The sequence below is a fragment of the Cicer arietinum genome, chromosome 2 (assembly GCF_000331145.2).
Source record: "Cicer arietinum cultivar CDC Frontier isolate Library 1 chromosome 2, Cicar.CDCFrontier_v2.0, whole genome shotgun sequence".
NCBI classification, from domain to species: Eukaryota; Viridiplantae; Streptophyta; class Magnoliopsida; order Fabales; family Fabaceae; genus Cicer; species Cicer arietinum.
The window spans coordinates 50120464-50133592 of record NC_021161.2 but is presented as its reverse complement, the minus strand read 5'-3'; the positions used below and the strand labels follow the sequence as shown (position 1 = coordinate 50133592).

At 31.2% G+C, this 13129-nt stretch overlaps 1 protein-coding gene across 1 annotated transcript; it reads left to right on the top strand.

Annotated features, from left to right (window-relative positions):
• Window positions 1-1065: 1065 nt before the first annotated feature.
• LOC140919472 (uncharacterized) lies at window positions 1066-1569 on the top strand. Its single transcript, XM_073365492.1, has one exon. The coding sequence runs from the start codon at window positions 1066-1068 to the stop codon at window positions 1567-1569; it is 504 nt and encodes a 167-aa protein (XP_073221593.1).
• Window positions 1570-13129: the final 11560 nt, after the last annotated feature.

Genomic DNA, 13129 nt, shown 5'->3' with positions numbered 1-13129 from the left:
TATCAAATATCACACATTTAACAATAATAAATCAAGTATCATAATAATATCAACTGCCACACATTTAATGAAATTAAATCAAATATTAGAATATCAGAATATTATCAAATGCCCAACATTTAACGAAATTAAATCAAATATCACAATAATATTAAATATCACACATTTAACAATAATAAATCAAATATCATAATAATATCAACTGCCACACATTTAACGAAATTAAATCAAATATCACAATAATATTAAATATCACACATTTAACAATAATAAATCAAATATCATAATAATATCAACTGCCACACATTTAACGAAATTAAATCAAATATCAGAATAATATCAAATGCCCAACATTTAACGAAAATAAATCAAATATCTTAATAATATTAAATACTACACATTTAACGAATCAATAAACACCTTATAAGTATTTCTATTCCATATTTTAATCTTGATGGACTTATTCTTGATGGACCTATTCTTTCGTAAAATCAGTTTTACTTTGATAGTTGCTATTTTCTCTCTATTTAGTTAATAAACATGCCTATTATTTAGGTTTGAATAATTCTTTGATCAGTTTTACATTTTACGTGGGTGTAAACCTAACATCCTTTTAAGTTGTAAAGGCTATTTAAGCCAAGTATTTCATTGAATAATAAGTAAGTGAGTTTAGCTCTCCGCAAATATTGAGTCTGTACTTTAGTGTGTGAATTCTAGTTTCTACAATTGGTATTAGAGCCTCACCAAGAGGCCTGATCTAGAGGAGTGTGAAAAATGTCGAATGAAGGACAAAACTTGTTGAGTATTCCCAAGTTCGATGGTGATTACGATCACTGGAGTATGTTGATGGAGAATTTACTTCGTTCCAAGGAGTGGTGGCATCTCATTGATCCAGGATACATCGAGTTGGGTGCAGATGCAGTGGAGAGTGATGCCCAGAAGACGGCAAGAGCAGAGCTGAAACTAAAAGATCTGAAAGTCAAAAATTATCTATTCGCAGCCATAGATAAAAGCATTCTGAAGACAATCCTGTAGAAAGATACATCTGCACAGCTTTAGGAATCAATGAGAAGAAAATATCAAGGAAGTGAGATAGTACAAAGAGCCCAATTGCAAGCTCTCAGAAGAGAATTTGAAATCTTGGAAATGAAAGAAGGAGAAACCATTGTCGAATATTTCTCCAGAGTCATGATGGTGGCAAACAACATGCGCAATAATGGAGAGGCAATGCAAGACATTCAGATTGTGGAGAAGATTCTGCGGACTCTCACCGAAAGGTTCAATTACATAGTTGTCTCGATAGAGGAATCAAAAGACATAAACTGCCTCTCAGTTGATGAACTTCAAAGTTCACTCATTGTCCATGAACAAAAGTTCCGAAGAAAGATCAATGAAGAAGAGCAGGTGCTTAACGTGACTCAAGAGGAGAGAAGCGGAAGAGGAAGAGGCAGGAGCACGTTTGGAGGATATCGAGGACGGGGACGAGGGAAACCATCACCAGCTTACAAAGCAGCAATAGAGTGCTTTAAGTGTCACAAAAAAGGACACTTCCAGTATGAATGTCCATAGTGGGAAAGAAGGGCCAACTTTGCTGAATTAGAGCATGAAGATGAGTTGTTACTCATGGCATACGTTGAAGAAAAGAAAGCAACAAGAGAAGAAATCTGGTTCTTGGACTCTGGATGCAGCAATCACATGAGTGGAAATAAGGAGTGGTTTACAGACTTTAATGAGGGCTTCAAGCAAACAGTGAAATTGGGAAATGACAGTCGTATTGCAGTGATGGGAATAGGAAGTGTGCGATTGTGTGTAGATGGCATCGTTCAGGTAATCACCAATGTTTATTATATTCATGAACTCAAGAATAATTTGTTAAGTGTTGGGCAGTTACAAGAGAAGGGGCTCACCATATTGATTCAGAATGGGACCTGCAAAGTGTTTCATCCTAGTAGAGGATTAATCATGCATTCAGATATGAGTGGAAATATAATGTTTTATTTCCTGGCAGAGATGGTATCAACTCTACCTAAATGTATGCAAGTTGAAGCTGATGATGAATCACGACTATGGCATTCACGGTTTGGACATCTCAACTACAAGGGACTCAGAACTCTTGCATATCAGCGAATGGTTGAAGGGCTGCCTACTGTGAAAACTCCACAGAAGATGTGCACACATTGTCTCGTCGAGAAGCAGCACCGAGATCCCATTCCTAAAAGAAATCTATGGAGAGCAACACACAAATTGCAGCTTGTTCACTCAGACATTTGTGGTCCTATTAGCCCAGTTTCCAGCAGCAATAAAAGGTATATCCTAAGTTTTATTGACGACTTTACACGTAAAACTTGGATATATTTTTTGAATCAGAAATCAGAAGCATTGGAGGCTTTCAAAGGATTCAAAACACGGGCTGAAAAAGAGGCTGGAACAAGCATCAAGTGTTTGAGAACAAATAGAGGAGGCGAGTATAACTCAAAGGAGTTTACAGACTTTTGCAGCATTCATGGGATCACTCGACAACTAACGGCAGCATACACTCCCCAACAAAATGGTGTTGCTGAGCGGAAGAACAGGACCATCATGAATATGGTGCACTCCATGTTGTCTGTGAAACAAATGCCGAAGGAATTTTGGGCTGAAGCAACAAATTGGTCGATTCACATTCTTAATAGATGTCCAACAACAACTCTTGAAAACATGACTCCACAAGAAGCATGGGCTGGATGCAAACCAAGAGTGGATCACTTCCGAGTATTCGGATGTCTTGCTCATGTACATGTTCCAGATCAGAGAAGAAGAAAGCTAGATGACAAAAGTAAAGCACACATTTTTCTTGGTGTGAGCAAGGAGTCCAAAGCATACAAACTCTTTGATCCTATTACAAAGAAAATAACAATCAGCAGAGATGTAAAATTTGAAGAAAATGCATGCTGGAAGTGGGAACAAAGCAAAGGAGAAGTGCAATCAGATGTACTAGACTGGGGAGATAAAAATTCAAACGCTAACAAAGAATTAGATTTAGAAGAAGACTCTAATTCTAACAATACAAGTAACACAGTCTCGCAAACAGGAGGAAACTCCTCCACAACCTCATCAGGTGGAAGCGAACCAAGCTCGCCTGAAGGAAGATCTCGGAGAGCTTCTACATGGATGTCAGAATACACAACTGGAGAAGGACTTTCAGAGGAGGAAGAAGAAGCAATGATGATGATAACAAAAGAAGATCCAGTCACATACAATCAAGCTGTGAAAGAAAAAAAATTGAGAGATGCGATGGCTAAAGAGATTGATTCGATAGAGAAAAATGGCACGTGGAGACTCACAACCTTGCCGAGTGGAGTCAAAGCTATTGGAGTTAAATGGGTTTTTAAAACCAAGCTTAACGAATGATGACTCTTCATCATATGCATATTTTCCCACTATTTTAGTCTTATTTATCCTCAATCATTAGTTAAATTAAGGATTTATTTGATATATTTTGTTAATTTTTGTTCTTTGAGTTGATAAAATGTTGTGTTTTTATTTCGTTGATTAAGTAGGAATTTGTCGTAATTTTACATTGCGTTTTGTTTTAGTGCAGTGCTGAATTTTGGTGAGAAATCAACATGACATATGTAGAGTATTTCAGCCATATCTGGAGTTGTAGATGTTCAATTGGAGTCAAACCAAGTGCAAATGAAAGCTAGGATCCATAGCTACAACTTCAAGAAGACACCGGAACCAAATGCAGACTCGAAAGAGGAGAAAAATGCAATATACGCCGGATAACAGATGCTGAGCGCTGGAGCGCGCCCAAGCGCAAGCCAAGCGCCTTTTCCCAACATTCGCCGCTGCTAACGCCATTGAAGCAGTTTTATCAAGAATCATCCATGAATCATTCTTGTAATTCTTCTTTAATCCTTATCTTTTGTATCTCTGTCATGAGTAACTAAACCCTGTTTGTTAGGGATGAGTGTAACCAGATGAAACCCTTATTTTTCTGATTTGATTTCTAGTTATATGAATGAGTTTATTGAATTGTTTTTCTCATCTCTGTGCTTAATGCTTTTTATTGCTTGATCAACATTAAAATGTTCTACGATTTGTATTTTGAAACGGAAGTGGACTTTACGAATGCTTGAGATGAGAAATTCATGAATTTGTAGTCTAGACATAGGTGCAGGTCATGAAACCAATTAAATTAGTTGCAAAGCAATAATTTACAAGAGAATTTCTATACGGTAATGCTTAATTCTAATCTTAAATCTACTAAGGAATTAGGGGTTACTTTGGAATTAAAGGTTCTGTCACTAAGACATTAGGGCAAGAATAATAAAGAGAATTCGGTAATAATTCAATAAAGGAATTCAATAACTAGGATCAAATTAGACACCAAGGTTGGATTCGAAGTGAAACTCATCCCTGACATTTTTCTCAATTTATAAAAGATCAATTTTACTACTGCTGTCAATTTTAATTATTATTTCAATCAACTTGGAAACTTTTTGTTCAATTTTAGTAACTAAATATAATTCAATAGTAAAACGCAATCCTTGAGTTCGACACTCGGTACTACCGTTTTAATTATTACTTGCAACGATTCAGTACACTTGCTGAAATGCTATCAACGAACATGGTAATGCAGAGAAGCACAAAGCCAGATTGGTGGCCAAAGGATATGCGCAACAATATGGGATTGACTACACAGAGGTGTTTGCTCCGGGGGCTCGTCTTGATACAATAAGACTTATCTTGGCAACTGCAGCTCAAAACAAGTGGGAAGTATACCAGTTAGATGTCAAGAGTGCATTCCTTCAAGGACAACAACCTACTGGCTTTGAGAAGAAGGGAGAAGAAGAAAAGGTATATAAGCTAAATAAAGCTTTATACAGACTGAAACAGGCTCCGCGAGCATGGTACAGCCGCATTGAATCCTACTTCATTTGAGAGGGCTTCGAAAGGTGTGCTTCTGAGCATACGCTCTTTACAAAAGAAAAGGAGCGAGGTAAATTCCTAATTGTTAGTCTTTACGTTGATGATTTGATTTATAATGGGAATAGTAAAAGTATGTGTGAGGAATTTAAGATGTCAATGATGCATGAATTTGACATGTCTGATTTGGGAAAGATGAGTTATTTTCTTGGCGTGGAAGTTATACAAAATCCGAAGGGGATATTCATGTGTCAAAGAAAGTATGCGAGAGAAGTGTTGGCAAAGTTTGGCATGTCTGATAGCAAACCCGTTGGAAATCCTATTGTGCCAGGCACAAGGCTTTCCAAGGATGAGAAGGGAACTAAGATCGACTCAACCATGTTCAAGCAAGTTGTTAGAAGCTTGATGTACTTAACAGCAACGAGACCAGACATTATGTTTGGAGTGAGTTTGATTAGCAGATATATGTCATCTCCAACTGAGGAGCATTGGTGTGCAGCAAAGAGGATATTAAGATATATTAATGGTACAATTGAAATGGGAATTCATTACAAAGGAGAAAGCATCACAAACTTGGTGGCATACACAAATAGCGACTTGCAGGAGATCTTAATGACAGGAAGAGTACTTCTGGGTTTGTATTTTTGCTTGCACGAGGTGCAGTTTCTTGGTCATCAAAGAAGCAGCCTATGGTTACATTATCTACCACCGAAGCTGAGTACATTGCCGCGGCTTCTTGCGCATGTCAATACATTTGGCTTATGAGGTTACTCGAAAAACTCGGGCATAAAGGAGAAGAAGGCAGACTAATGTACTGTGACAACAGTTCAACAATACAATTGTCAAAGTATTCCGTGTTCCATGGCAAGAGTAAACACATAGATGTGAAGTTTCATTTTTTTGAGAGATTTGGTGAATGAAGGAACTGTGAAATTGAAGTACTGCAATACCCATAATCAGATTGCAGATATTATGACAAAACCATTGAAGAAAGAACAATTTATCAAGCTACGAGAGATGTTGGGGTTGATGTCTGCAATAGAAGTAAGCTGATTTACTTACAGTATTCAGCTTAAAGGAGGAATTGATGGACCTATTCTTTCATAAAATCAGTTTTACTTTGATAGTTGCTATTTTCTCTCTATTTAGTTAATAAACATGTCTATTATTTAGGTTTGAATAATTCTTTGATCAGTTTTACGTGGGTGTAAACCTAACATCCTTTTAAGTTGTAAAGGCTATTTAAGCCAAGTATTTCATTGAATAAAAAGTAAGTGAGTTTAGCTCTCAGCAAATATTGAGTCTGTACTTTAGTGTGTGAATTCTAGTTTCTACAAATCTCACAATTTCCATTTTGCATATTAATTAATTTATCACTCAAAGGGCTAATGCTGTACGTAGCGAGCCCCGGATGAATCGTTGGGAAATACGGTTTTCCCGTTCATCTCACAATATATTATACTCATGAATTCAAACGCTCTCTCACCCGTTACCTTATTTTGACACTTTCACACATGAACATGATTCCACGAGAAAACAGCCTTTGTCCTTTGGCTTTTAGTCCTTCAGTCGATCTAACTCAACAATTTATGGGTGAACGTTAAATTAAATTATGAGAAGATACTGTAAAAACTAAATTTTGAAATTCAGTCAAGGAAACTTACCATAAATCAGAAAAATAATTAGTGGATAATATAGCCACTTTTCATACGATCGTTTTGGTGTTGGTTTCACTCATATCGTACTTACGGTGAAGAAGAACGGTGCAAAATAAGAAATTTTATAAACGGAGAAGTCTGCTATTTTAGAGGGAAATTAGGATGGTTAAAAATATAAGAATGAGTGTTTAATTGACTAGCTAAACGAGTAAAATAACATACTGAAATTTGGGCGAAAATAAAAAAAGTTTTCTGGAACAGGTATGGAGCACCGATGACAAACGATAGCTTTGTAACATTAATTATTATTATATTTTTATTATTATATTTTTATTTTAATATTATTATTATAGTATTAACATAATTAGGTCAACCTAGATATTATTATAGTATTATTATTATAGTATTAACATAATTAGGTCAACCTTTATTAATATATTTTTATTTTATTAACATAATTAGGTCAACCTAGATAAGTCCATTGGTCCCCTTAATTATTTTTAGATTTACTATTAGTATTGTTATTTTGCTTAAACAAAATTAGTAGTTACTTAATCTCATTTTTAATACTCTTCTAAACATCAATTAATTTTCAAAATACTATTAATATTTCATAACTAATATATGATAAATTAGAATAACTAAAATGATTAACCTTTTACAAAAAAAAATATATTTATTATTAACAATTAAAACTTTCATATTCAAATTAATGACCCTAATGAATCTTTTATTTTTATTTTTAAATACTCACATTAAAATACTGTCATCATTAGAGAATATTCAAATTATAAAATAAATAAGTATAAAATAAACACTTTATATTAATTACTAAATCATACTAAATAAATATATATATATATATATATATATATATAACAACAATATCATAATAAGTATATAAAAATAAAGAAAATCAAACACAATATTACCACTATCTCAAGATAATTATTTATAAAATAAATAATTAAAATAAAATATCTTTAGAATTAAATAAATATAATTAAGTACATATTTAATATTAGTCAAACACATAAAAAAATGTTATATTAATTGAGTGCGCGTATATACACGTAATATCGCATAAAATCTTATTATTCAAAATATTACATTAAAATACTATTAATTTTCAAAAAGAAATATATAATATAATAAAATAAAATATTTATTATTTATATCGCTCATTCGATATAATGTGTATCAAATTAGCACATCATCGAAAACATTCATAAAACGAAAATTAATCACAAAGTTTAATTAGCTTATATTTTATAATAATTTTAACATCGAATTAATTATTTAAAATCCTATTTAATTAATAAAATAGTTTATCCTAAAATTTAGGGTGTTACAAACTAAAATTTAAATTTTTTTATGTGTAAAACCTATATTATTAAAGATTATAAATGTAGAATTTACACATTCATAAAACTTAGGATATATAAGAATTTATATATTTAAGTGAATTCAAAGAGAGCTAAGATTTTATTTAACAAAATATAATTTTTTACTCAATATAGAATACTCAATATAGAACAGTCAATTTTGGGAAAAAATAATTTTGACTTTTACATTTAATTTAATTAAATATACAAATATTATAGTTTTGATCGGAGATATTGACAAATAAAAGTTAAGAAGCGCTAATTTATTTACTATATTGAACTAATAAAATACTCGCGTGTTGATCCAAAGTTGATAGTATTTCTCTATGTGAATCAAACAATAATATATTTACTTTAGAAGCAATGGGAGATAAAGATTAGTAAAATATGTATATACAATTTTCTTCTTTGTGTTTTATATTTCTAAACTGAAGTTAAACATATAAAGCAAGATCATAATTGCATGACAAACTTGTCTCGGATATGATAGTGAGTTTGATTTTTTGTTGGTGACTTTTAATTCATGATTTTTTATTAGTCTTGTGTATGAAAGTTAAACTAGTCGCATTTCATAAAATAAGATAATGATATGCATATTACGGTTAAATCAGCATTGTTTTAATCTAGAAATGGAGTTTTTAATGTCAACAATATTATTTAGTCTAAAGGTTGAGAAGTATTCCTTTCATTTCTACATAAAAAGAGCATTTTCACTTTTATATATACATAGATATAGAATAGTCAATTTAGGGGAAACAATAATCATGATTTATTAAATTAAATTTAATTATATTAATTTTACAAATATTATAGTTTTGTTTGGAGATACTAACATAATGAAGTTAAGAAGCGCTAATTTATGTACTGTATTTGAACTAGTAAGATACTGGTGTGTGAGAAAATAGATTCAAGATTGATAGTATGTGACTATATAAATTGTGAATATGGTTAGAAAATTAGAAGCAATTGGAGATACAAATTAGTAAAATATGAATATATAATTTTCTTCTTTGTGTTTTATATTTCTAAACTAAATTTAAACATATAGAGCATGATCATAATTGCATAGAAAACTAGTCTAGTGTATGATAGTGAGTTTGATTTTTTGTTAGTAATTTTTTATTAGTCTCGTGTGTGAAAGTTAAGCTAGTCTCATTTCATAAATAAGATAATAACATGCATATTATAGAGAGATATTTCAGTTTTGTTTCAGGCCAAAAATAATTGATATGGGTAAAACAAGTGGGATGCCAATTGTGAGCATGGTCAAAACTCCTTTACAAGATACTCCAATTATCTAAGTTACCCATATAGGGGTAATTGAAGGAGCTTTTTCTTATAAGAAGAAATAAAAATCATCAAGGTGTGATATGTAACACCCCAAATTTTATAATAAACTGCTTTATTAGTTAAATAGAATTTTAAATAATTAATTTGATGACTAATATTATTTTAGAATATATGTTGATAAATTTCGTGGCTAATTTTCGTTATATGAATGCTTTCTATGATGTGTTAGTTTGATACATGTAATATTACATGAGCGATATAAATAATACATATTATATTTTGTTATTTGATATATTAAAAAAAAATAGTATTTTAGTGTAATATATATTTTAAAGAAAAAGATTTCATGCGATTTGACATGTATATACATGTACCCAATTAATGTAATACTTTTATGTGCGCTTGACTTATGTTAAGTATGCAGATAGTTATATTTCAATTATTTATAACTATTTTCTATTTTTAATTATTTTTTTATAAATAATTATCTTGATATAGAATTGATATTGTGTTTGATTTCGTTTATTTTTAAATACTTGTTATGGTATTGTAATTTTATATATATTTATTATGATTTAGTAATTAATATAAAATATTGATGTTATATTTATTTATTTTATAATTTTGACCATTTTCTAATATGATGGTATTATTTTAATGTGAGTATTTTGAGAAATAAGTATAATTGTAGAGATTATTTTGAATGTGAGAGTTTTGATTATTAGTAATATATATTTTTATATTAATTATTTTAATTACTATAATTTATAAAATATTAGTAATGTTTGGAAAACTAAATGGTGTTTGGAGGAATATCAAAAAGGAGATTAAATAATTATTAGTTTTATTTTAACAAAATAAAAATAATATTAGTAAAATATAAATAAAGAGACCAATCTGTTTGACTCTATGAACCCTAATTGTTAATAAAATAAAACAAACAAAAGAAGGGAAGGGAGTTGGAAGGGCAGCCGTAAAGCCAAAGAGGAAACACAACAATAACTATATCGTTTGACACCGGTGATGTTACATAAATATTTCTCCATTTTTGCCCAAATTTGAGTATGTTATTTCATTCATTTAACTCGTCAATTAAACATAATTTTTCAGATATTTAACAACCTCAATTTCTCTCTAAAATACCCGACTTCTCCGTTTATAGAATTCGTTATTTTGCATCGTTCTCCTTCACCGTAAGTCCGATTTGAGTGAAACCAACGCCAAAACGACCGTGTGAAAAGTGGCTATATTATCCACTGATTGGTTTTCTGATTTATGGTAATTTTATTTGGCCGATTTTCAAATTTAGTTTTTAGAATATCTCCTCATAATTTATTTTGGACGTTTACCCATAAACTGTCGAGTTAGATCGATTGAAGAACAAAGAGTCAAAGAGCAAAGACTGTTTGGGCGTCGAATCATATTCATAGGTGAAAACATCAAAATAAGGTAAGGGGTGAGAGAGCGTTTGAATTCATGAGTATAATATATTGTGAGATGAACTGGAAAATCGTATTTCCCAACGATTGATCCGGGGCTTGCTACGTATGGCAGTAGCCCTTTGAGGGATAAATTGATTAATGGGCAAATATGAAAATTGTGAGATTAAAATGTAGAATAGAAATATCTTTAGGGTGTTGATTGATTTAATTTATTTGAATGAGTGATATTGATATTATTGTGATATTGGGTGTCGAATTAAATTTATATATATGTGTGATTAGATGAGTTTATGTGATGTGATAACAAAATATGGATGTGTTGTGATAATTTTATATAATGATGATGATGATGTACGATTAATAATTCTGATGTTATAAATTTGTGATAAGTTTATGTGATAATGTTTGATTGATGATAGTGATGCTATAAATTTGTGATGAGTTTATGTGATGATGATGATAGTGATGTTCTAAAACGTGATGAGAATATTGAATTAACCTCATAGTTGATGAAATAATGGTGATTTCAATTTATGTTTGAGATGACGGTTTTAATGGAGTATCATATATGTTGAGAATTTGTGAAGTGGAGATTATTTTGTCATCAATAGGTAGGGCCTGACAAGCCTAGTGATTCTGGGGAAGTACAACTGAATGAGCCTGATCGTGGCGGTCTGCTGTTGAGCCTTAAGGCAAGATTGTTAGACCTTGGAGGTATTCAGGTGGGGAATTCCTAGGTGACTTGGAGGTAGCACTCCAAATGTCGGGAGCTACCACACAACACATGTTTACCTCGACTGTCACGTATATGTGTCTCGGGTTGAGTTGAGGGGATCTATGAGGACAGGGCCAATTTGAATTGTCCGTCCACCGGGATGGTGGCATAGTATCAAGCCTCCTAACCAAGTACTTCAGAGTTAGAATGGTATCACATTGTGAAGTAGAGTCTAAGCTCATTTATAGCATTGCATTTCCTTGTGATTGTTTTGTTGTGATTGATGTGTTTCAAAGGTAATAATAATTAGATGATTTGATGCATATTATAATGAGATGATTATTTTACTTGAGTGACTTTGATGTTATAGTATGATACTATTTAATTAAATATTTTGATATATCGTAAAGTGATTATGATGCGGTTCTATTATGATTGTTTGCGTGTTCTTCTTACTCATATTATACTATTAACATGATTTCAAAACTCACCTCCTTCGTTGTTTATGTTTGACTGGTTGGGTCTTGCGTTTGTGAAATCGCAGTTATTACAGGTTAATGAGTCTTGAAGTTCAAGTTTGGGAGGAACCCCGCTCTGATAGGTGATACCGGGAAGAAGGGTTTTTATTTTTATTTTTGGGAAACGTGATATCGTAAATTAAATATAAAGTTTTTATTTTCTCGAAAATATATTTTTATTTATCTGCTGCAAATTTCATAAGAATATGATATGAGTTATTATATATATTATTTTGGAATTTAGGGTGTCACATTAGTGGTATCAGAGCAGGTCAGTCCAATCAGGCTGATTGGGTCGAATGTCGATTCAGTGTTAGTCGAATGTCAGTCGTGTCAATTGTGTTTTCTTGTGTAGTAATTATTTTCACTATGATTGTTTTCCCGTTATATTATTGTGTTAAGTGTTATATGCTTTTGTATTATTATACATATTTTCGAGATTACTAATTAACTGTTTATTATTTGCTTACTCTGATTGTGTTATGGATCATAAATTCCTACCTAAGTGAGTAAATACACCGCGAAATTATTTGTTAAGATTTGAGTTAATTTTAATTGTTGACAAGATTGTGTTAGTTACTTGTTGCTTATTTCTTGTCTACCGAACTATGATTTTTGCACTCTTGTTTTATATGACTAGTTGAAAGTAATAATTTTGATTGGCCAGCTGTATGTTTCAAGTTATTAATCTCATCCACGTAATCTTAGTTATCAAATGTCATACCTCACTATTTAGTTGTTTTAAAGTTCGACTTTCACTCTTAACCAATTTAAAATATTTAGTTTTGATATGTATTTGTTTAAAGTGTTTGATCTAATAACTAATTGATTGAAACATTGATTTCTGTATGAATTATATGTGTAAAACTTCAAGTATTGACTTTTACTAGATACAAATTATTATTATTATGTTGAAACTCAATTTAGAGAAAAAAATGATGTTTCGTTCTAAACTTTGAGTTAGATAGGAAATATGTCTCTTACATTTAAAGTTTTAATTTTGACTATAAATTTATTATTTTTATTTTATGTTGGTTTGTGTTAAAAAAAATGATTTTAAATTGTGAATGTTAACTTTAAATCACTTGAAAGTGTTGATGGTTGTATCTAGATGAGTAGAGTTTTGATATTGGTTTTGAAAACAATTTAGAATGTTGGTCATGATTTAAATAGTATGAAATTCATATTATTAGCAATATTAATTCTTGAA

What these genes read in the sequence shown, in the direction of transcription:
- LOC140919472 (XM_073365492.1), top strand. Translation starts at nt 1,066, where the DNA reads ATGAGAAGAAAATATCAAGGAAGTGAGATAGTACAAAGAGCCCAATTG.